Here is a 25,747-nt window from a genome sequence, read left to right as displayed (position 1 = left end):
AAGGCAGGCAAGTTCACACCACCCTGGTTGTAAAGCAATTTTTAAGAATTTAAGAAATTAAAGGATTTTAAGGGAAATGGGCACTCTCCTGGGTGCCACAGCAGGGGGCGGAGCTGGAAGTTAGATGATGTAGGAGCCCTCCAAGCCATGGCTATTGGTGTAGGAGGGAGGACCCCGGTAAGACCTCCCCTTTACAGGGCGGGCAGAAGAGGAGGTGCCCACATGGAAGGCCAAAGAGGACCATTGAAGAGCAGGAGGGGCTCAGGCATCCACAGAGGGGAGTGCTGGCTCTTGACTGTGCCCTGAAAAATGTAAGTCAGAATGCATCGCATTAGAGATGCTTGCTTTGATCAGTGTTAGGGGTTTTAAGTAACGTGTGTGCTGACATTCACTGGTTGCAGGTTGCAACAGCCATTTCTCGTTGGAGATTTTATTCTCTGGGCTGTTCTTAGCTCATGTAATTTCTAAAAATGCACTAATTCCTCTCCCACTTCTGTTTGCCCTCGCAGGGTAGTTGCTGTGTGTCCCTGGAGGATGTCAGGCTTGTAAAAAGCTGATGAGACAGCCCTCACATTTTGTCCCCCCAGAGTGTTCTCTTGGGAGTTACAGCTTGATTAAAATAACGATGTTTTATGTCCCTGTTGTGCGAACCCATCTGAACATGACCCTCCATTTGGTCGGGCTGATCTCTGCCCCTCCCTCCTTCTCTAAATTGAGTTCCGTCTTCTGCGTGTGGTGGTCTGCGTGCTACTGTACCTGAATAACGTCCATGCCACCTTGGGAGGAGGTACTGTTAGTTAGCTCTCTGTAAACATAGTCAGAGGGAAGGAATGCCTGTCTGTCTGACACCTACCTGTGCTTTTTTGTGAGGGGTTCCCCAAGATGCCCACCGTCTTAGTCCACTTGGGCTGCTGTAACAAACTGCTGTAGATGGGGTGGCTTAAACAACAGACATTTATTTCTCACAGTTCTGGAGGCTGTGAAGTCCAAGATGAAGGTGCTACAGATTTGGCATCTGGTGAAAATCTGTTTCCTGTTCATGCACAGCCATCCTTTCACCATGTCCTCACGTGACAGAAGTGGCCAGAGAGCTCTCCGGGTCTTATTTATAAGGGCACTAATCCCAGTCATGAGGGCTCCACCCTCATGACCTATCACCCCCAGAGGCCCCACCTCTTATACCCTCACATTGTTCTCTTGTTTTAAAAAAGAACTTGGTTTTGCATTGGGTGTTAGGGTTTCAGTATAAGAATTTGGTGTCAGGGATGGATGGGCACAAACATTCAGACCACAACACCTACTCCTTCGAATCACCAGGGAAGCTTTGGGACGCTGGATTCCTGGGTCGCAGATGGTTAATATAGGGGCTGGGACTATTTGAAAACACTGCCCTTCTCCACACTCGATCTTGGATATGTTGGTGAAAAAATAACAATAATAAGGACTTCCCTAATATCAGCGGTCAGCAAAGTTTTTTGTTTTGTTTTTTTTATAAAGAGCCAAAAAGTGAATATTTTCCGCTTTCTAGGAGATATGGTCTTTGTTGTTACCACTTGGTTCTGTCATTGTATTGCAGAAGCAGCTATAAACAATCGGTAAACAAATGGGTGGGGCGGGATTTGGCCCATAGGTTATAGGTTGCCTCTCCTGATCTAGATAATTAGTCTTGTGTGTGGTGATCAGACAAGTGATTGAACTTGCCCCTCTGTGGGGGTGGGAAGGTTTTTGGACTTGTATAAGAATATACTAGCAGATAGAGTCATTCAAGATACATCAGACTAGAATTGTATCCAGCCACTAGTGCAAAGCCCCTTAACAAACTAGAGATAAATATTTCTGTTTTGTTAAAACATTTTTTGAGTCGCTAGTTTAATAATTGGTGTAGTGAATCCAAAATGTCATCAGAGGCCCAAGGTCCTTCTGTCTTTTGCCTTCCCTTCTCATGACTTCCTCACGATCATCAAACGGCCTCTGGAGCTCCAGTCATCACGTCTGTGTTTGAGAAAGAAGGCAAAAGACAGAAAGAAGAGTCAAACAAACAAACAAATAAACAAAAAATAAGGCACTTGTTGGCTGAGTCAGATCTCCTTACAAACTTAGAATCCCCAAACAATACCTTTTATTTATATCTCATTAGCCACTCTTATCTGTGAAGGAGATGGAAAATGTAGGTTTTGGTTTCTTTCTGAATACATTGCTATCCCAAGAAATATTGGGGGGAAATGGATACTCAGTGGGCAACTAGCACTTGCTATCACTCAGAGGGATTCAGAGAATGCCCCAAATACGCCAAATCCCCTGAGCTCTGCCAGGCTGATTTGTTCACTGACTCAGTCTATGGAGATGGTGAGCCTGAAGGCTCAGCTCTCCATACCTAGCCAGGCCCTTCCAGATGCCTTTGGGGATCTAATGTCTACGTTACTGTTATAAATCAAATACTTGCATAATTGTGATCACAGTCCTATCAGTCATCATAGCACTGCTTGGACACCCAGCGCCAAGAAACCCTTTGCGACATACCTTTTCCTCTTTGGGCAGCTTTTACTGCTGGAAAGTTCTTCTCTACTGAAATGTCTTTCTCTACTTTCTACCTGCTGGAAGTCTGCTTCCCGGAGTCACTGGGACAGGCCTCTGCTTCATTCCAGGTGTTTGGAGATCTCGACCCCCTCTATCCTGAGGCTCAGGTTATCATCCGCCAATGTCGTTTCTCTTTCTTCCGATAACTTGGTTGTAAATCATCTCATAAAGCCTAGTGCTCCTCAGGCTTTGAAGTGTGCATGCACCACCTGGGGTTCTCATTAAAGTGCAGATCCCTTATAGTCAGTGCTCCGGGTGGAGCCTGAGAGGCTGGGTTTCTGACGTCTTCCCATGTGATGCTGCTGCTGCTGGTCCACAGACCACACTTGGAGTAGCAGGTGGTCCTGGGCCTCCTGGCTGTATTTCAGGTCATCTCTTAGCAGGTGGCATCCAAAACCTGACCCAGTTGCTCTGCTAGATTTAGGATAGAGCAAGACTTTTAACTCCTTTATTCTAGACATTGCCATTTACCTTTTAATGAGGTCTGAAGATTTCAAGGTGTTTTGTTTGTTTGTTTTAATCCTTACCTGAAGACATTTTTTCCATTGATCTTTAGAGAGAAAGTAGAAAGGAGGGAGGGTGGGGGAAAGAGAAAAACATCTATGTGAGAGAGACACATCGACTGGTTGCCTCCAGCATGAGCCCTGACCAGGGCCAGGGATTGGACCTGCAACCCAGGTATGAGCCCTTGGCCAGGAATCGAACCCATGACCCTTCTGTCCGTGGGCCAGTGCTCTAACCACTGGGAAATACCGACCAGGGCTACATGGGCTTTTTAAAATATATATAATATATTTTTATTTATTTCAGAGAGGAAGAGAGAGGGAGAGAGAGATAGAAACATCAATGATGAGAGAGAATCACTGATCAGCTGCCTCCTGCATGTCCCCTACTGGGGATCGAGCCCACAACCTGGGCATGTGCCCTTTGAGCGGAATCAAACCCAGGACTTCAGTCCACAGGCCAACGCTCTATCCACTGAGCCCAACCAGCTTTGTCATTTTTAATGGCTCTCCCACGTTATTCACTTAGTTTGAATTTACTGAGACCTGTAAGTCTTTGTCCCTCAGGCTACTGCTGGGTGCTCTCTCTCCCCTACCTTATACTTACGATGTTAGTTTTTTGGATTTTATGGCAGGTCCTGACATTGAACTTTGTGAATTTCATCACGTTGGATTAGACTCATCCTTCAGGCCAGATGAGGTCACTTGATATCTGTCATCCAGTGTATTTACTGCCTCTCTTAGCTTGGAGGCTTCTAATAAACTCGATAGGCCTCTGTTTCTCCATCTAATTCCCCTGGAAACTTCTATTCATTATTTGCAATTCTTTGGTTTAAGTCCTCCTTTCTCTGTCTTGTTCAAATATTGTGAGAGACCCTGATAGTCGCCTAACCAAACTGCAAGTACATGATGTCAGCATCAGGGATGCTGGTGGTTTTCATGTGGAGGCAGAATTTATCATCCCGTTGAGATGCCTATTTTTATGGTTAAAGAGGTCTTAGGATGTATATTGACATTTGCTGATTGCAAATTACATTAGCCATATATCCTCCAGACTTTACTTTCTGGGCTCTCCTTAACTCATACAATTTTTTTAAATGCACTGATCCCTCTCCCACTTCTGTTTGCCCTCACAGGGCAGTTGCTGTGTGTCCCTGGAGGGTGTTAGGCCTGTGAAAAGCTGATGAGACAGCCTCTCTTGGGCATTACAGCTTGATTAAAAGAATGATGTTTTGTGTCCCTGTTGGGCTTACCCATCTGAACATGACCTTCCATCCGGCCGGGCTCATCTCTGCCCCTCCCTCCTTCCCCAGATAGATTGGTGGTCTGTGTGGTCCCAGGCACAGCTGTTAAGCTTCTGTACCTGAATGCCGTCCATGCAACCTTGGGAGGAGGTACGGTTAGCTCCGTGTACAGATGAGGACACACATAGCCAGAGAGGAGGAATAGACTCTCCCAGAAACTTATCACTGCTGCAGTATGCATGTGACAGAAATACGAGTAACGCATCACTGAGATTAACTGGGGAAATAATATATACAGTGTGTTGTTCCCATAACCTGCCTGATTCATCTTTCATATCCCCACGTGTTCACTCAGTAGTACTGAGTCCCTGCTCTGTGCCAGCACTGGGCAGCAGTGGCCCGGGAGGCAGATGTGGCCCCTGCACAGATGTGGGTGAGCACTGCCCAACGCCCACCCATTGCAATGAACTTTTAAGGAAGGTCTCAGTGTTCTTCTTTCCTTCTCTTGGCAGGTCTACATCCGGATAAAAGATGATGAGTGGAATGTCTATCGGCGGTACACAGAGTTTAGGAGTCTGCACCACAAGTTACAGAACAAATACCCACAAGTGAGAGCCTACAACTTCCCACCCAAAAAGGCCATTGGAAACAAGGTACCGTCCCGTGGGGAGCCAGGCAGCTCGGCACCAGTGCCCACATTGAGGCAGACTTTCTTTTCCTTCCGTTTATGATTTAAGCACACATGTGATGCAAGGGTTCTGGGGCCCAGGGACCCGAAGGTGTGCGACCCACTGTGGGCTCTTGGCTTCATGCAGGGAGGACTTCAAATGGGAGCCAGCGGAGAGGGAAAGGGGGTGTTAGTGAAGCAGTGACACCGAGTGGCTGCTCCACAGGCGGAGCAGCCCCCCTAGTGCGATTTACTTCTTTTATTGGGGCTCACTGAATGGAGGGGTAGGGCATTCAGTAAAAGGAGGGATATTCAGGATTTTTCTGGAAAAGGGGTGAAGATTTCTCGGAAGAGCCCATCAGCCATTTTGGGTCCTCACCTGGGCTTTCCCTTCTGATCATGGTGCCCAGGGTATGTCGTTTAGGACGCTAACACATTACAGTGAGTGTATATGAGGCTCGGGGCCACCTCAAGGTGAAATTAGTCTCCATGTTGGATCGAGCTGGTCTTCTGCTGGTTTTAAGCCATAAACCCTTTGGGGGTTAGGCTTACTGTCTGCTTGATAATCCCTGGAAGCCTATTGGTTATGCCGTTTCACCACATACCCTATCTCACATGCTCTTATAAACACACAACTCCAAAACTGGCTAGTAGAAGAAGAAGAAAAAAGAAAAAGTCACCCATAACTTTACCACCTAAAGACAATCCCATTATGTTTTGTTTGTATACGTTCTCTTATATCTCTAGGGGCGGGGTTGGCAAACTTGTTCTCTAAAGGACCAGAGAGTAAATATGTCTGGCTTTGCAAACAACACCCTTTCAGCTGAAAATACTCAACTCTGCCCTTGTAGTGTGAAAGCAGCCACAGTGTGGACACAACTGGGTGTGTCTGTGTGCCAATAAAACTTTACTTATAAGAATAGGTGGCAGCTGGATTTGGCCTGTGGGTCATAGTTTGTCTGCCCTTATTCTGGACAAAGGAAATGTTTCCCAGTTCTTGCCCATGGCAGTTATGATATGTATTTGGACTTAGGAATGTGGTGGTACTTCCCAAGCAGAGCCTTCTCAAAAGAGCTTCTTTCATTATAGGGCCACTGCCCTCATGAGGCTTAGCAATTTGTAAGGACATAATTTGTTTCTCCCCCAGGTACCCTGGATAAGGGAGGTGCTAGTCCTCTTCAGGTTTGCTGTTCGGTTAGTTGTCATTCACTCAGTGAGAGTTTATTGAGCACCGATCACGTGTCCCGGTGCAGGAGGCAAGAGCCCAGCACTTGCGAGGACAGGCCCGGGCTTAGCGTGAGGCCCTGCTGAATGTCTGTTCTGGTCCGTTGCCATCCCTCATGTTTGCTTAGAGCGGCAGTTCCCCATCTTGGCTGCACTTGGGGAGTTTTAAAAACTACTGAGACTTGCCCTGACTGGGTGGCTCAGTTGGTTGGAGCATGGGGTGACGGGGTGGGTTCGATTCCTGGTTGGGATGTTTGGAAAGGTCGCCAGTCAATGTTTCTCTCTCACATCGATGTTTCTCTCTCTCCTTCCCTCTCTCTAAATATCAATTTTTAAAAAAGATTTTTTTAAAGTACTGAGATTCGCTCATCCCCCAGTCCCATTCTGATTTAATTCATCTGGAGGGAGGCCTGGGTCCTGAGGGGTTTAAAAGCTCTCTCTGTAATTCCAACATGCAGCCAGGCCTGGGAGTCAAGTAGGCGATGGAGATGCTTCAGCAATCACAGTGTGTTCACTAGCTTGTCAGGATAGTTCACTCAGACGAGGTAAGGTCACAACCCTTCTCAGGACCTGTGAGAAACTGGGCCCTGTGTAAGAGGGGTTCCTCCACTACCATGGTTCTCAGAGTAAGGAAAGCATTGCCTGGGAGCTTGTTAGAAATACAGATTATCAGGCTCCACCCAGACCTACAGAAACACGAGCTCTGAGCTGGGACCCAGACATCTGGGTGGGGCTGATACTCGAGGATGTGTGAGAACCATGAGCCGTCTTGTCCTGACCAAGCCCTGTGGCAGATTCCACATGCGACCGATTTCCTAGTTTCTCTCTTGAAGAAGTGGCTTGCTAGGATTTTCTTCCTTTTTATTTTTTTTGCAGTTAAAATTTTTTTCACTTACAGTTGATACTCAATATTATATTACTTTCAGGTGTATATCATCGTGGTTAGACATTTAACATAACTTACTAAGTGATCGCCCTGGTTAGTCTAGTACTCACCTGGCACCATACATGGTCATTGCAACATTATTAACTATATCCCTACGCCGCACTTTGCATCCCTATGACTGTTTTGTAACATTTGCCAATTTGTACATCTTACCTACCCCCTTCTCATGGCAAGCATCAGTCTGTTCTCCGTGTCAGTGAGTTTGTTTCTGTTTTGTGTGTCATTTATTTTAATTACACGTATAAGTGAAATTATGTGGTGTTTGTCTTTGTCTGACTTATTTCACTTAGTGTAATAACCTCTAGGTCTATCCATGTTGTCACAAATGGCAAGATTTCATTCTTATTTATATCTGAATAGTAGACTTGTATATATGTACATTTTCTTTATCCGTTCCCCTCCCTTCAGTGCAGCTCTGTTTACAAATAAATGAGCTTGGGAATTCGAGGTGCCATGGACAGTTAGGTCACTTCCATATCTTGGCTAGTGTAAACAATGCTGCAATGAACATAGGGGTGCTTGTATCTTCTTGAATTAGTCTTTTGGCTTTCTTCAGATAAATACCCTGATGTGGGATTGCTGGGTCATATGGTCATTCTATTTCTAATTTTTTGAGGAATCTCCATACTGTTTTCTTTTTTTAAATTGTATTTGTTAAATTGATTGAGGTGATATTGGTCAAAGTGAACATATTGGTTTCATGTGTGACTTTCTATATTACAACTTCCGTACTGTTTTCTATAGTGTCTGTACCAATTTACAATCCCACCAACAGTGCACGAGGGTTCCCTTTCTCTACATCTTCTCCAACACTTGTTTGTTGATTTATTGATGATAGCCATTCTGACAGGTCTGAGGTGATATCTTACTGTGGGTTTAATGTGCATTTCTCAGGATTTTCTTCCAACTTTATCTTAGAAAACCAGAGCAGGTTTCCATAAGCCACTCCCAGCACTTGGAAGTTCCATAGGGAAAGCCGTTACTGACTGTTATGTTTACATATTCATAGATTTCGTTGTTTAAACTAGATTAGAAATCTGATCACGTAAGGACCTGTTATATCTTAATTTAAAAAGTTATAGAGCAGTTTATCTCAAGCCCAAAATTAATCTGTCATTCCATTTTTTTCTGTTGAAGAAAAGTGGAGTTGAGCCCATAAAAATGGAAGACTTAAAAATTCCACGCATCTTCATAGCAAGGGGTACAATAATTCTTATGAAAAGAGGGGAGGGAATTATATGCTGATTTAATCTAATGACTCGTAGGCTCATACAAATCTTGGGACCCATCCAGAATGTCTTAAAATGTCATAAAACAAAACCCTGCTAGCCATCCTGTTATCATTAGGAGACGTTCTCGCTTGCAGAAAGCATTGCCCGGAAGCAGCCCTCCTATGACCCTCCTTCAGGGCTGGCCTGTCTGCAGCTGGCTGAGGGAAATTAGTTCCAGGCTGCCCTGGGCCGCCCACGTGATGAAATGTCCTGCATGGTGTGGTCACTTCCTGTGGTTGCTGCGCACATGGCCACACAGGTATGGTCCAAAACAACACAGATTTATTACCTCAGAGTTCTGGCGGTCAGAGGTCCAAAATTGGTCTCACACAGCTCAAATCAAGATGTCGACAGAACTGCCTTCTGGAGGCCCCTACGTTGCTTAGCTGCGGCCTCCTGTGTTGCCACGGCTGCAGTCCACATGGCGGTCCTCTGCCTCTGCCTCGCCAGCATGGTCACGTCCCCTTCTCGGACTCTGGCCCTCGTCCTCTTCTGAGGACCCTGTGGATCACCCAGAGAATTATGGTCAACTCCTATCTGACGATCCTGAACTTCATCCACCTGCACAGTCCCGTTTGCTTCCTAGGTTAAAGTCCTCACAGGTTCTGGGTTAGGAGGTGGCCCTCGCTGGGGGCACACATTGCTGAATGCTTTCCCGAAGTGACTCCCTCCCCACCTTGTAGCTCCTCAGGCCGTAGTTAGGCAAAGCAACCCTACCAAGAACCCCGCCAATCCTAAGGACCCTGGGGGCCGGCCTCAGGTTAGTGGGCTGCAGCCTAGCTGGAATTAAGGAATTTAGGACGAGCCTGAAGCAGTCTGTCTGTCCTGGGCCAGAAACAGGGACTGCGGGTGGGTGTCCCCTGAGGTGTGTCATCCTCATCCCCGCCTCAGATTCTCAAGGGCGTTGTTAATTTTGGGACTGACTTTGAGCAGCTGTGGATTTCTTCCTGTGAAATCAGTACCAATAGGGCAGCGCCTCCCCCCACCTTCCCCTCCCTTCAGTGCGGCTCTGTTCACAAATAAACGGGGTTGGAAAGGAGAGGCACCATTTTGCTGGGCTGGCCAGTGAGGACGGGTAGTACTAAGGCTGAAGTGGGTTCTCAACGAGGTCTGTGGTTCTGCTCCTGGGGGGCGTGGGGGAGCTGCCAGTTTCCTCTGCTGCCCAGGAACCTGACAGCTCTGGGGCCTCTGCCGCCTGCAGCAATCTGTGCAGCCCCTTAGCCTGTGATGGCTGGTCGTGCCATGATTGTGCTTTGATGCTCTCTTCCCCAGTATTCATCTACGACATACCCGCTTCCTTTAAGTACACAGTGGCTGCTGCCCAGCACAGGTCTGAGGGTCCAGCTGATTCCCAAGTGCAGACTGAGTCAGAATGCAGGACTTCAGCGCTCAGCGGAGGCTGCCTGAACTCTGCTAAGAGACCAAGCGTGTGCTGCCCAGCGGGCCCAGTAGCTTGGGATACCTGCTTTGATACCCCGAGGGCAGGTTTTCTAAAGAGCTTCTATTCTATGTTGGACCAGGAAAACCTACCAGGTCAGAATCTTTCCTTTGATTGAGTAACTTCAAGAGTGATGCACTTGCACTTGGACCATTAAGGCATGTCCACATGCTATCTTTGGGGACTGAGTTATAGATACCTTGTTACTCTAAGCCTTGGACCCATTCAGTGAGTCACTCCAGAATCCACAGCCCTAGACGGTACCCAAGGGCATGTTAAACATAGGTTAGCCTTTTTAAATTCATCAGATGAGTATCTTTCTAGCCTGAATTTCTAGTTATTTCCCCAGTGATGCCAATTACAGAAGTAAAATGTGATCTCAACCTGTTTGAACTTTTTTAATCAAATTAGCACATTGCATAGCTTGTGGATTCAGGGTCTGTCTTTACAAAAGCATTGCTTTTGCCTCGCTAGGCCATGCACGTGTTTACTTGTAAATGTTCTGTTGCCCAGAGCACTTGTTAGAGATGGCCATGCCCTCACATACCACATCACGCCCAAATCTTGTTAGAATCGTTACCTGAATATCCTCCACCATTTGATGAAGTTTATTCCTTTGTAGCTGAGTCAAGCCACAATAGTTGTATATTCAAGTTACTCATTGGTCAGCTGATGTGGTTCAGTGGTTGAGCATCAACCTATGAACCAGGAGATCACGGTTCCATTCCCTGTCAGATCATTGCCTGGGGTTGTGGGCTTGATCTCCAGTAAGGAGTGTGCAGAAGGCAGCCAATCAATAATTCTCTCTCATCATTGATATTTCTATCCCTCCCTTCCTCTCAAATTTAAAAATGTACATATTTTTAAAAGTTACTCATTAATGTTTAAATATCACAGACATAGGGCTTATCTCAGCCAGGACAAGCTTGGTTAGGCTAACTTAACAAATGACTCAGGCTCACACTTCGTGTCCGCCGTGGTTGGCTGGGAGCTCCACTCATGGTGTCGGGGTCCCGGGCTGCTGGAGGCTCCTGTCTGTGTGCTGAGCAGGAGCAGGGGCACAGGCAGATCAGACACTGGTCTTCAGGCTCTGTCTGCAAGTGACACATGCCAATTCCACTCGTATTTCATTGGCCAAAGCAAGCTACAGGGCCATGCCCAATGCCAAGGGGCAGAGGAGTCCACGCCTACCCTGTGCGGAGAAGGAGAACCAGCATCTTCACCATCAGCTCTCACGACCTGACCCCCACCCCGGGCGTGGCACTTCTCTTCAGCCACATTACTGAGCAGGATTGAGATGATAAGAGAGTCGAACTCCACAAATCCAAGTCCTGTGGTCTCTGTTTCCCTCCTTCCATGTTTAGATGATCCTATTCAAGCCACTGTCATCTCTGCCCTTTTCCACTCTTGCCTGACCAGCAGTCTATTTCCTACCTGTAGCCACAGTGCGGTCTGCATACATAAGCCAAGTTGTGTCACTATTGATGAAACCCTCCAGTGGCGCTGTGGCAGGTAAATCCACGACTCCACTGTAGTCTGCGGTCCCTAACTGTCCTCCACACCCTCCCACCTTATCTCATGCCCCACTCCTCTCCCTCCACACCAGTCACACTGACCTCCTAACACTTCCAAGCTGTCCCTCTGCCAGGAATGGCTTTTCCCGTCTCTGCAGGGACAGCTCCTCAGAGTAAGGCCTTCCCGCCCCCTCCTCATTGCCGCCCCTTCAGTCACTCTCTGGCCCACTCCTCGTTTTTACTTTTCTCCTAGCGTGTCCCATGAATTGAGACGTTTATTGTGTACTTGAGTGTTGTCTGCCTCTGCACTGGAACGGAAGTTTACGAAGCGGGGCCTGTCTGTGTCTGCTCACTGCTCTCTCCCCAGCTCTAGAACAGTCCCCGGACACTCATGGCCAGAATGATCGAATAAATGAACAGAAATCAAATGGAAAAAAGTTTCCCTTTTATTTCCTTCTTCCATTCACTGAGTTCTCAGCACAGATTCAAAAATATCTAAATTCCAAAAGCGAGCAGAATAACTTCTAGGTGACTTGGGAGTTCTCATTCCTGTTTTGAGTGAACACATTTTGCAGAATGGTCAGGCGGTCGCAAGCCTCTGGAGACAGGAGAGAGGGCTCTCTAGCGATCCCAGGGAGTTGCCTGGCCGGCTGCCTGTCCAAATGGACGTTGCCAGCATGGGGCTTAGGTAAAAGCCTCCTTTTCGACGATGCTACTCAAAGTGTACATTATTGCTCCAGAGCAAATGAGGATCGAGAGACTGTCATTCCTTCTTAGGATAATGGCACCGGTCTCCCAAAGTTCGTTTGGCATTAAGGCAAGATGATCACTTCCCCCCTGGGCCGCGGATAATGCAGCTTGTTGGAGAAATTATGCATTAAAACCCTCATTCAAAACTCATACACTGGTATGTGGCGAGGAGCCGACGGGCACTCAGGCATGAAGAGCGCCTTTGCGGCTCCCTGGGAATCACCGATTTAAATGCAGCCCTGGGGGAGGCCGGACCTCAGCAGTGGAGGGTGTGCTCAGGTGGAGGTGGGAACCAGTGGCATCTAGAAGAATGCTAAAGCTGATAGGCTTTTCCACTTGGAAAACCTGTCCAGCGTTCAGGGGCATGGTGCGGGGGGTAGAGGTTACGCAGGGGTGGGCAAACTTTTTGACTCGAGGGCCACAATGGGTTCTTAAACTGGACCGGAGGCCGGAACAAAAGCGTGGATGGAGTGTTTGTGTGAACTAATATAAATTCAAAGTAAACATCATTACATAAAAGGGTACGGTCTTTTTTTTTTTTTTTTTTTTTTTAGTTTTATTCATTTCAAAGGGGCCGGATCCGGCCCGCAGGCCATAGTTTGCCCATGGCTGGGTTACAGGGATGATTTGAAGTTCACAGTCTTGTAGGGAGAAAGGCGAGGGAATCAGTTCTCCTGGAGGCGTCCTCTGGGCTGGAGCAGGGTCCCCTGTGCTCTGGAGAAGAGGGAGGAGGGAGGCACAGCTGCTTTCTGCAGGAGGGAAATGCTTACAGGGCCATCCAGAGCCTGGGTTACTTCCAGGTGGGGCAGCAGGCTCAGCTCAGACATCCTTTCCTTCTGTGCACCTGCTTCCTCCGTGCATCTTATATTAGCTTCCTATTGCTGCCGGCACAAATGACCAGACACCTAGTGGCCTTAAACGGTGTGTTTTGTCACCTTCTAGGTCAGTGGATCAGAGGTCCGCCTCAGGTCTCCCTGGGTAAAGCCAGGGTGTCGGCAGGGCTGTGTGCCTCCTGGAGGCTCCGGGAGAGTCTGCTTCCTGGCCTTCTCCAGCTTCTGGCGGCTTCCTGCATTCCTTGGCTCATGGCCCCTTTCTGTCTTCATCGCTGCATCTCTCTGACCATTCTGTGGTCACAGCTCTCTCTGTCCACACAGTGAAATCATATCCCACACACTTAAGGGATATGAGTAGATGGGGCCACCCTCATACCCCAGGTTGGCTTCTCCATCTTAAGGCCCTTAACTCAGTCCCCTCTGCCAAGTCCCCTCTGCCATGTGAGGTAACGTGCACAGGTTCTGTGTGAGCGTCCTTAGGGAAGAAGTTATTCTGCTGACCTCACGTCTCTCTTTGTCTCATTCACAAATGGGGAAACGGAGGCACAGGGAGGTGAAGGGACTTGTCAAAGGCCCTCTTGCTTGGCCCTGTCCAGGCTGATATGTAGGCCAAGGCAGATGGTCTGCAGAGTGCCAGCCCCACCTTTCACACGCAGAGACCTGCACGGAGCACCCTGGGGAGTGGGTGAGATTATTTAGCCTTTGCCCAGCTGATGGACATTTCTGTTGCCTCATGAGGCAGTTCTGCAACCTCACGGTGTGGAAGTCAGGTGAAACCCTTAGATTGCCTCTCCTTCTATTGAACCATCCACCCCTCTCACACCACCTACTCTCTCTCAGGGACCATGTTCAGAGCTGGGAGCTGCAGCCTCCCTCCACCCCAATCCCATCAATCTGTAGGCCTATAAAGTTCCCTCGTAAACCCAAGCATTCGTTCATTTATGCATTTGTTCATTAGCAGGATTTTGTCAACTCTGAGAGTAAAAACAGAAAAGGAAAGAAAGGAAGGTTCCTACTGCTTCACTCGCTCTGTAGCCTTGAGCAAGTTATTTGATCTCTGTGTGCCTCAGTTTCCCCTTCTATATACCAGGGATGGGCTAGTAATGAGATGGAGCATGTCCTTAAAAGATGCTGGGACACCAAGCCCGGGCAGTGGACAAGCCTGACATGGGTCCATCCAGAACCCTCACACCCTGCATTTCTGTGTGCAGAATCATGTGCCCAGCCTGTCACACATTCTGGAGGCTCTGTATTCGTTTCTCATCAGGCAATTCTTGTCAAGCCCCATATAAAATGTCTCAGAGAGAGCAAACCGGGCTCGGAGGCTGTGAGCATCCTGCCCAAGATCCCGTAGCTTGTATGAGGAAGTGAGTAAGACTGGTGCTAACCCACCTCGGCGTCTGTCCTTGGTTGAGAAGCCCCATAGTCCACATCCAAGTCTGGGGGCTGGTAACGCAGCAAGTCACACATGACTACACGTTTCCATATGGGATTCTGCCAGAAACACCCTCATATAGAAGAGGACCCAGAAGATAGTGCCAGACCCCCGCTCTCCTGCTTGGAAAGGAGACATGGGGAGCTCAGACACCATCCCCCTGAAGATGAAGGTTTTCCAGAGAGGAAGTCGGGAGAGATCAGAGCTCCAACTGAAGGAAGCCAGAAACCCAAGCTCGTTCCTCATCTGACACTCTGCCAACCACTGTGTAAATGGTACTTAATGTATTAAGCAAGGAGGAGAGAGAAATCGGGCTCATTATACATCGCACATTTGTGTTTCTCTTTAATATGGTAAAAGCCTATAAGATGTTTGCCAGGAGAGCAGTTGCTAAAGTCATCTTGCCAGAAAAATCATCCCGGGAGAGAGACAGTGACGCGCCTCGGGCCTGGAATGTGTGTGCATGCATCCGTGTGTATCTGTATTTAATGCGTGGGGCCTTCTCAGGAGGACTTTTTTACAATATCAAGTTAATATCCAATAAAAAATCAGTCATTTATAAACAAATAACCCGGGGCCAGCACCTGGAAGTGTCTCTGCTGCTCTGCTCCCACCCTGGGTGTTTCTGTGTGGAGCACAGGGAGGCCTCTTGGTCTTGGGTCACAGACCTTCAGGCCCCATCTCCTCCAGGCAGCCTTCCCTTAACGCAGAGTATTAGCTGTCCTTCCTCCGGGTTCCCTTCTTGTACTCTCTTGGCTGCATGATACACAGTTCTCTCTCCCCCATTTTCCCTTCAGTTAGAGAGCAGGACCAGGCCTGTGGAGTCTTTGTCTTTTCAGCATCTCACACAGTGCCTGGCGCATAGTAGGTGCCGAGTAAAACGTGTTTGATGAACAAATGAATTCAAGCTACATAGACATTGCTGTGTGCATCAGTGTACGAATTCCACCCTTCCCAGTTCCCTTCATTACTTTAACTTGTTCAGTAATTGCTCATGGGAAGATGTTCAGGCCTTACCTACACAGTGGATACCGACAAATTGCGACCATTTGCAGGAGGTTCTACAAAAGCTGTGCATTAGCCATGCCTGGTGACAAGGACGAGTTCTTTGACACAGCTGGGATCTGGCTTTCCCGATTCACCAACCAGAACTGGCCCGCTCCCCTGCTTCCCGCATCTCAGGCTGAGCAGGAGACCTCCAGTGAAGCAGTGTTGAACCCATCGGCTGGAAATTGACATGAATTATAAGACACTTGACTCTCTGCTGGGCATCAAGTGTTGTCCAAAATATTTCTGAGCTGTTGAGTTGCTTGTATGTCATTATTTCCCTCTCCTAGCTCTGAAGGCCTCTGAATAGACTTAACATTATGTCTGTTTTCCCCTCTTGCTTTTGGACAGCTGATTAAAATCACCACTCGGAAGCGTCCTTCTCAGCTCTTACTCTCTCCTTAAATCACTGAGAATAATTGCTACCTTCCCCTTTAGTGCTCCCATTAATATTGAGAATTGTGTATTGCAATCTTGGTTCATCTAAGCAAGCTAGAAGAATACATCTTCAGTGTCTCAGGCTGCCGCCCTTTTAGTTGCTTTCCTATTACCAGGTCTCTGGGGTGCAGACCCCCTCGTGTATGGAGGAAGCGGTCCCCTCCCCCTGACCTTCCCTGCAGCTTCGTGGTTCCCACACGTTTCTGGGAGCCATGCAGTGTAGCTTCTCTGTTGCCAGAGGCCCAGAGGTTAAGAGTTTGGGCTGTGGCATCTCACTGGCCTCACTTCAGGTCCTGTCGCTGCAGCACTGACTGTGTGTCCTCCGACAAGTCCCCCAGCTTCTGCGATGCTGTCGTCCCAGCTGCCACCTGGGGCGCAGGCGCTGACATCATGGGCTCTTGTGACAATCCAGTGAGATGCTGTAAGGTAGCTGTTGAGCATGGCCTGGCATATCCGGAACCCTCCAGTGCTAGCTTAAGTAACAGGTCAATAGAGACGCCTCCTAATTTGGTCTCTATTCTTTTGTCATTTGTGGTAACTTTCATATATGCCTGCTACTCTCTTCTTCCCTTCATTTCTCTCGTTTAGGTGGTGGGTTTTATCTCTTCCCCCCTTGTTTGGTTATATTTTTAAATCCATGTACAGCATGCCTCTAGTATTTAGTGCACAGCTTGATGGATTTTCACAAAATGAACACAGCTACACAAATAGCACGGAGCCCCAGAAGCAGGCCATTGGCAGAGCTCCAGCCTCCTCTCGTCACTCTCTCCCCCTAGGGCTCCCCTGTCCTGATATCTAGTCCACAGGTGAGTTTGCCTGCTTTAGGACTTGACACAAATGGGGTCACATAGCATGTATGCCTTTGTGTCTCTCAACATCACACCTGGGAGAGTCATCCATGTTGTTGCAAGTGGCAATTGTTCCTATTGCTGTGCAGTATTCCATTGTATGAATATACCACAATTTTTTTTATCTTTACTGTTGATGGATGTTTGGGTGGCTCCCGGTTTGGCTCAGTTACGTGTTGTGCTCTGATTAACATTCTTGTCTGTGTTTTCTGGTGGCTGTAAGCCTGGCTTCTGTGGGTTTATCCTAGGAATGGAATTGCTCGGTCACAGGCTGTGTTCCCTCTGGTAGGTTCTGCTGAAGAGCTTCTCACGTGGTTATCCAGTGATGTGTGCGTTACAGTGGCGCTTTCTTAGAGGAAGGGAAATACAAAGAATAAAGATAATAAGCAGATTCCCATTACCTAGCATTAACAGCTATTCACATTGTGTCATATTTGCTTCTAAGCTCTTAAAATTTGATTATAAAATATTTCAAAAGTGCCCCAAAATACGCAGAAAAATATAATGAACACACATGTATCGTTGTCTGGTTTAGTAAAGGTTAGTGTTCAGAATTAAACATGACAGATACAGCGGGGTCGTCGCTGTCTTCCTCCCAGACGGAGCCATCCTGTGGAGTGCGGTGCGTCCTTCCTGTCTGGTTTTGTACTTTCATTGCATATGATTATGAGAGGGATTTTTTTTTAACTTCACATAAATGATATCAGGTATTTTTTCACACCTGTATTTTTCACCAGTGTTGCCTTTCTGAGATTTGTATATTTGGATGCATGGCCTTCTAATTCATTAACTTCAACTGCTGTGTTACTGATAACAGTTGTATAAATATTTAGTGTTGTATTTGTTGTCCCTTGATGGGCAGCTAGGTTATTTACTAATTTTCCCTATTCAGAGTGTTGCAGCGAGCACCCTAGACACATCGCCTGGCACACATTTGATACCTCATTTCTCTAGGTTGTGTCCCAATGAACGAGGTCAGTGGCTGATGGGCATGCCTGGCCCCAGCTTTCCCAGCTATTTCTAAATTGCCTCCTGAGCCAGCGCCATGCACTGCACACAGTGGGTGCACACAGTGGGTCATGTGGCATGTGAGGAGCGGACTCAGAAGAGCCAGGCAGGGACAGTAACCTTGCATAATTAGCTGAGGAATTTGGACTTTATCCTGAAAGCAAAGAAAATGGCATGGTTTTTAAAAAATGGTTTTGCATTAACCCATGGACACAGATAATAGGATGCTGAAGGCCTGGGGTGGGAAGGGGGTGGGAGTGTTGGAGGGAGTCAATGGGGGAAAAGGAGGGACATATGTAATACTTTCAACAATAAAGACTTACTTAAAAAGTGGTTTTGCACTTTTTAAAAAAAGTTCCCTCAGGAAGCAGTGTGAAGGGTGAATGGCAGTAGGAGAAACCAGCCCAGAGACATGCCCAGAGGGCTACAAACATATCAAGAGGAACATTATTTACTCACACATCCATTTATTCAAGGAAATTTCCTTGACTATGTGCTAGCCCCTGAGAATACAGCAGGGAGCTAAACAGGTAAGTCCTGTTCACATAGGGCTTAAAGTGGGGTGGGACAGATGGTATACACTTCAACAAGTATGGAGGTAATGTTTAATAACTCTGAACAGCATTAGCCAGATAAGAGATTTCACTCTAGAACTGTCCTGGGAAGGTTGCCCAGGTCATAGGAGGGGTTAGTTATGATCTGAACAGTATGGAATTTCTTCAACCTGGAAACTTAAAATATATGTGTATATATTCCCACTGCTGCCAACCAAAGTAAAATTATTTAGCTTCCTTTGAAAGACAAGGGTTAAACTAGAGAGTTTAGTAGGTTTCCATCTAGCAATGAACTATTGTTTGGACTTGACCTGCACTGCTTGATGTTCTATGTGCCTCTGTGAGCTGGGAAATGGATCTGTAGTTCGGTTTGGACAGGTACATAAATCTTGAGGAAAAATAAAAAAATGAGCCAGCCCAGCAGACCTGGCATTCTGGATTAAATGCTTAATCCTCATTTCCACCTTTTATCTCCCCCCTCGCCCTCTGTTCATTCCTCCCTTCTACGGAGGGGAATGCCACGGGAAGCCCACACTGGAGTTTTACAAACTGGAGCAATAGGTAAGGGGCGGTTTTGCTTTCTGGGGCTTTCTCGGCAGTAATACTGTTAGTGTTCAGACAGGTGTGGGGCTGTCCTCATGCCTCCTACCATTGCTTTGGTGACAATTGAAAATGCCTTGACTGTATTGATTTTGGAAATAATTGGACACAACTTTTCCCTTTTCCAACGGGTTAGGCTTCACAGCCACACTGCAGGTGGATGTGCCAATGGTGCTGGTACCCAAGTGGCAAATGTCCCTGCGTCTTTTCCAGAGTCTCAAAGTGGTAATTGACTGCCTCCCAGGCATCCTCTAAATCTGTACCTAGGCCACAAGGCACAGCACTGGTCAGCACCACGGACAGTTCCGCCTTCCTTTCTGGGAATATCCAACCCTCTCAGGTGCTCAACCACAGCCCAGACCTAATGGCTTAGAATCTCTAGGGGAAGCCCTGGGATCTACAGTTTTGAAAGATTCTTGGATAACGCTGGCACAGCTGGTCCACAGACCAAGGATTGGGGGCCGCTGACCAAGTCCCAGGAGGGAAAATCCGATGCCTGGGGTCACGTGGTGGGGTATTCAGAGAGCCAGGGGTGGCGCGTCTCCTAAATGACCTCAGCAGGCCTGTTTGCTCTCGGCCTTGTGCTGTTGTGCAGAGGATCAAAAACAGTGGCAAATGTTTCCATGAGTTGGTACCAGACTTTCCAGCCAAAATCTGGCTTGAGACTAGGGATCAAATAGGACCTCAAATAATTTAAACTTCTTTCTCTTATCTGTCCTTTCTAAAGATCTTGCCACTTAACATGTGGTCTGTGGACTGGTGGCATCCGCCTCACTCAGAGCTTGTTAGAAATGCCGAATCTCAGGCCCGCCTCAGTCCTACTGAATCAGAATTTGCACAATTAACAGGTTTCCCAGGTGAGTTGTATACACATGGAAGTTTGAAAAGCCCTATTCCATGTTATTTTTATGTTCGTATCTGACTCGACCCTTCAAACAGGGCTCTCCCCCCATCTCCTTCCTGTCCTATTCACTCTGTTTCCCTCCAAGGGGGATATTGCTGCTCAGGGGGTCAGCTGGTCAGGTTCTGAGCCACACCTGCCGGTGGGCAGAGCCAGTGTGTGTGAAATCGGTAAGTCAGGATGTGCCTGTGCTCAGTCTCACCTCCCAACCTGCAACAGATGGGCCTGGGCCCCGCAGCTCTCTCTTCCTCCTCTGTGATATGCACTCATTTAAGACAGTGTACAAGGACTGGTGTGTTCCTGCCCTTGAGGAACTTGTAGTTTAGCGGGGACGGACATAAATAAGCCTTAAGTAAAGGTATTTCCAAGTGGTGCCATGTTTGCATGTAGGGGCGGTGTGGGGAGCCGTTTTAAAGGGTCCAGGCAGCCAATAGTGTGGTGAAGGCCTGGGGGAGCGGGTGGAGGGTGTCAGTGGAGGAAACAGGGGGCATCTGTAATACTTTCAACAATAAAGATAAATTTTAAAAAATAAAAAATTACTTTAATAAATAGTTTTTCAAGCTTCAAACAAATGAAATAAAAAATAATAAAGGGTCCAGACAGGGACATTTATACTGAAACACGAGGCTGAGGAGCAGCTGGAAACGACTCAGCAAGTAGTTCCAGGCAAAGACAGTGGTGGCAGGACAGTGCAGCCTGCGGGCAGCACGTGGATACTGAGTGGTCAGGGCCCTCCCCCCTTCCCGCCTCAGGGCTTCCAGCTCATTGGGATGGAAATGTTCTAGTTCTTGGGAAAACGTGGGCTGCTTCATCTCCGGGCTTACGACTGCCTCGGAGCCGGGCAGACACATGTTCCAGGGCCTCCAGCTCCAAGTCGAGTCTGGCTCAGCTTTTCTTCATCTCCCCCCCCCCCCCCCCGCGGTTATCTCCCCGGACTCCGGAGGTGGCGTGCGAGGCAGAGGAGGAGGGCCCATGGACTTGGGCTTGAGCCCTGACACCAGTGCATCCTCACGGTAGAGACATTGGCCTCTCCCTCTTGAGCTGCTGCAGGGTTAAGTGAGGAAAGGTGACCAGGCTGGGAACGTGGCCCGGCCCAGGGAGCACTCGGAGCTGCTAGTGGTGACTCCAAGGCCCTTTCCTGGGTCGTGGCCAGATTGCCTTTGGACACCATCCTTACTCCTCACACCCATCCCCTTCCCCCAGCGGGCAGGGCGGCTTCCCAGCCCGTTACAGGTGGGAAAGGGACTCAGAGTGGCCCACCGGGAGCAGGGCCTGGTCTGGCCCAGGAGTGCGTATCTTAGGGTCTGAGGGTAAATGCAAGTGATCAAAATGAAAAAGAAGTAACTTTCATTTAAGTCATATCTAGCTGAAGCCGTGGTGTCTGTGACTTCGTCCCCAGTGGAACTCAGTCGTATGTATTCTCATTTCACCTGGCAGTTGATGCAGGTGGTTCCAGGTGTCCTTAAACCTCTCCACTACTTAAAATGACACGAGATCTTGTCATTAATCCCTCTGCAAAGGAACACTGGCACTGCTTCATCACAGGTTTGATAACTGCTTCAATAGAAGTGCTTTTCTTTCTAATCCTATGTTTCATGAATTTAAAAACACAGCTCTGATAAGGGGATGGTAGGAGGCTTCACCAAAGCCTAGGCGAACCCCAGTGCCCTCCCCCCTCCCAGGACCCGCCCCCTCCTCCCAGGGCCCTCCCCCTCCCCCAAGGGTCTCTCCCCTTCCTCCCAGGGCCCTCCCCTTCCTCCCAGGGTCTATCCCCCTCTTCCCAGGGTCTCACCCCTTCCCCCAGGGCCCTCCCTCTACCCCAAGGGTCTCTCCCCCTCCTCCCAGGGCCTCTCCCCCACGCGTGGCCACAGCTCCATGCCCTGGTGGGGGCCACTCCCACCACCACACTTTTCAGCTGTCTTACTCTTCCCTAGTCCTCCCTGCCGAGTTCCTTTTTTGTGTGAAGCAGGTGGTAGATACATAATTAATAGGGTGGGAAAATTCGCTGGAAATAATACAGCTCGTATTTATTTTTGAGCAGCTGAGTAAGGAGCCCTGCTCCAGGTGCCTGCAAGGTGGGGTGTGTCTGGCTAAAAGGAGGCAGGTGAGGTTGAGGGAGGCTGTGGCCATGAAGAGAGGGTCAGAGAAGCCTGTGCATTGGGAGAGTTTTGGGGTATTGGGGCAATGGGGGGCTCTAGGATGGGGAGCCAGTGGAGGGAGGGTATGACCTGAACAGTCAGAGTGGAGGATGCCAGAGAAGAGTCAAAATTTCCGTGAGGAACTCAGGAGAAGTCCTCCCGCATGGACAGGCACAGAGGGTGATGGATGTGATTGAAGAGCAGGAATGGAGTGAGCTTTGGCACAGCCGGCCCAGGCTCCTGTGACCCATCAGAACCGGGTCTCTCCCTCCCCTCTCCTCCCCTCTCCCCTCTGTCTTCCTCTGTGCGGGCTTCATCTCAGATAGGCTTTCTCCAGGGAGAGCCCCTGGCAGTGCCTTCGGAAAGCAACCCCAGGGGGGAGAGAGCGCCTTTCCCAGGAGTTTCAGCAAAAATCCTGGGATCAGACCTGCCTGGGTTATGTGCCCATTCTCTTCTTTTTTGAAAACAGCTTTACTCTACCTTTTGTAGATTTGCCTATTCTGGAAATTTCATATAAGTGGGATCATATACTATATAATCTTTTGTGATTTCACAAAATCATAATGTTTCCATGCTGTGCTGTAGCATGCATCAGTACTTCCTTCCTTTCTATTGCCAAATACTGTCCCATTGTGTGCACATGCCACACTTGTCTATCCATTAATCCATCTGGGTGTGTCCATTTTTTTGGCTGTTTAATAAAATAGTTTTCTGTGGACATTTGTGTGCACGTTTTTGTGTGGACATATGTTTTCATTTCCCTTTGGTTTCATTTCATTCCACCCAGAAGTGGACTTGCTGGGTCACATGGTAACTTGGTCTAACAGTTGGAAGCACTGTTCATTCTCCTGAGTCCCATGAGCCATTCTAGCAAATTACTGAACCTAAAGAAGGGTCATGGGAACCTCTGATTTATAGCCAGTTGGGCAGAAGTACCAAGCTAGTGCCTGAAAGGGTGGGGAATTGGTGATGGTTGTGCAAAAGAAACCCACTGGTGTCAGAAGTATCGCAGATAAAAATGGGTCAGGTTTGCATTAAACTCAAGTGGCCTAAAAGGTAGGGCTCCTTGTCCTCCACATCTCTCATCCCACCAGCCCCAGCGTGGGGGCGGCTCAATGACGGTTTTTGAATGGAAGGAAAGTTTTGTCAAGTTCCCCTATAAACCGAGGGGCAGTGTGGGGCAGCGAGTCCTGGCCCCGGACGTTCCAGTTCTGCCCATTCTAGTATGACTGTGGACATGTTAACTTGTCTGTAAAGTGGACCTACCACCCTCCCCTGAGAAGCGTGTTTTTGAGGCTTAGGTAAAATGCTACATTTGAACGTTGAAGGGCGGGTGGGTGTGCTGGGCATTCAGTCGACAGCAGTTACAATCCGGGCAGCAGTCCCGGGGAATGGCGCCGTAGTGCCATCCCTGCCCTGGGGCGAGCGGGCAGCACCCCTTCCAAGTGTCTGGGTTGTTTCTTAGCCGGTGTGTGGCCTTCGGAAGCAGGGAGCCCTCACACCCTCTCAGTAGCACAGCTCAAACTCCACAGTGGAGGGAGCCACTTGCAGAGGCCAGTTTTTAATGAACTGCCTGTTTCTGTTGCTTCTGGGTGGCCTGTAGATGTATTTTCTTTGGTCTGCACCATGATGTTTAAGCATTTAAATGAGCTGCCAACTGATTTGAGAGCTGAGAGATTTAACCTAACAGTGCAGATTTGCCGCTTCCCAGGACAGCGGGAGGAGCTGGCACTGTGGCTGCACCCCTCACCCCCTTTTCCAGGGTGTGCTGGAATGTTCTGGGTCTCGTCCATCCTGTGCCTTCACCCTGGCCCTGGGAGAACAGGGGGTTGGGTATTGCCATGTGGGTGTGGCTTTGGAGTGTGTTCATCTGCCCACTTGCCCTAGAGAGGGATGCAAAGGCCTCCCACCTCCTCTGTCTTGGCTTTGAAACCGGCTTGCTCCTCCCAGCCTTGCCTGCCTTGCCAGGGCCTCCCTGGGCACACTGGCTCTGCAGAGGGAGGGAGGTGGGCTCTGGGACAGCCCTCTCCTGGCACGGCCCCTCCTCCGCTGTGTGATTTGGGCCACCGTACTTACCTCTTCGAGCTTCATCTTTGGAATATTACTAGGTTTAGATGTAATACTTGTAAGAGCCTGCACTCAGTTCCTGGCATCCAACACGCATTGGCTGTTGCTAACATTCTGCCGCGATTCTGCCGCCCTTCGCCCATCCTGCCATTTCAGCCTGTGGCGTCAGCGTGCAGAATGCATACTGATTGCACGGCAACAATCAGGACAGTTTGAGATGGTGGCACATAATGCTGCCGCCACTGCCATGAAAGCCTTCGAGAATCTCTAAACCCGACCCCGTATGACCATCATGTTGTCAATAGACTGTGAAACGAGGGAGCTCGCCCATCTCTAACGAGGGCTGGCATGTGCGAGCCATCTGTCAGCCCAGCAGTCAATGTGCAGGTCCAGGGCCAGCACAGCCAGGATGTAGAGGGGAAGGGAGTGGGGTCCAGGGCGCCTGGGGAGACTGGGACCTGAGGAGAGGGAGCACCCTGCACTTTCCTGCGGTGGCACAGCTCGGTCTCAGCCCTGGACTTGCACTTGGAGCTTTGCCAGAGCAGAACACGTCTGCACCAGATCCCTCGGGGTCTTTGTGTCTGATGGAGGAAGCAGGTGCCGACGGGAAGCACCACCTCTCTCCCTTTCATTTCCCTCTTTGGACCTCAGCTCCTGAGACACGGGCCCCTTGGTCGCTGAGGCCTCGCCCTGTGTTTCTCTGTCATCCTCAGTCTCCTGTTCTCCCACCACAGCAGCTGGGCCAGTGGGCTCGTTCCCTCCTAGAATGCGTTGTGCTGTTGTGTTTTTAATGTACTTAGGTGGCCTTGCGCAGTAGTGTTTTTTCTGTCGGCTCCACTCCTGTGGCTGTGCGCCTCCACTTTGCTTCTGTACTGTTAGCTACATTTCAGGTGTGCGTCCACCACATCTCACGGTCCCTTCCCAAGTGGCTGCTGGCCCCTCACCATGCCAGAACGGCACACAGTCAGTCTCCTGCGTGTGGCCTCCCGGTCCAGTAGAAGTCCTCTGGGACACTCTGGATGGAATTGCTGGGTCATGTGGTCCACTATATTTATTTTCACCAAATATTGCCGGCTTGCTGAAAGATGGTTGTCTTAAAGGCCGAAGAAACCTGAATTGTGCTTTCTTCTAGAAAGGAAATTCGTTGTGTGTTTGTATTGAGTGTTTGTGTGCTGGGAACAGCTCAGTTTTTGCTTTACAAGCGTGACTTGGCCCAGCAATCCTCTGAAATGGGCACTCACACCTGCCCCGCTCCGACGAGGACCTGGAGGTGCAGGGAGGCAGAGTAACTCGGTGCAGCAGCCGCTGGACTGAGCAGCTCTGGGTTACTCTGGGGGGCACCGCACTGCTTTCCTACAGAATCCCAACCCCAAGCCTGGCTCCGTGAACCTGTGGAAAGCGTTCTAAGGTGAGGAACGTGGGATAAGACGTCTCAAATTGGTGGCTCCGTGTGGCCTGCACGCTGTGTTTTCTTTGATCCACCTGATCTTCGGTGTTTTTACAATTATTTTCCGTGTTTTAACCTGAGAAGTCACATCATCCAGGTGGCCTGGCAGCGTTTCCGGGATTGAAGCAGTGGCTGGCCTCTCCTTTGCCCGTGTCTCCCTCTGTCCCTTCTAGCTCGGGGGTCTGCACATCCTGGGGGGACACCTTTGCACATGGGCAGTGTCCTGTTTCCTACCTGACTTCTTCCCCAAAGTGCCTAAGCCAGCCCCCCCCCCGGCCCCCCCTCCCAGAGGTCCAG

At 48.9% G+C, this 25,747-nt stretch overlaps 1 protein-coding gene across 9 annotated transcripts in view; it reads left to right on the top strand.

Annotated features, from left to right (window-relative positions):
* The window catches only part of SNX29 (sorting nexin 29), a 453,538-nt gene that overhangs the window by 367,235 nt on the left and 60,556 nt on the right, over positions 1 to 25,747 (top strand). For all 9 annotated transcript variants that reach the window (XM_036308068.1, XM_036308069.1, XM_036308070.1 and 6 more), the window contains one exon: positions 4,837 to 4,977. In XM_036308068.1, coding sequence (XP_036163961.1) covers positions 4,837 to 4,977 — 141 coding nt within the window. The remainder of the gene's footprint in view (positions 1 to 4,836; positions 4,978 to 25,747) is intronic.

This window comes from Myotis myotis, unplaced genomic scaffold (genome assembly GCF_014108235.1).
Source record: "Myotis myotis isolate mMyoMyo1 unplaced genomic scaffold, mMyoMyo1.p scaffold_m19_p_5, whole genome shotgun sequence".
In the NCBI taxonomy this organism is placed as follows: Eukaryota; Metazoa; Chordata; class Mammalia; order Chiroptera; family Vespertilionidae; genus Myotis; species Myotis myotis.
This window is presented reverse-complemented; position numbering and strand designations above follow the sequence as displayed.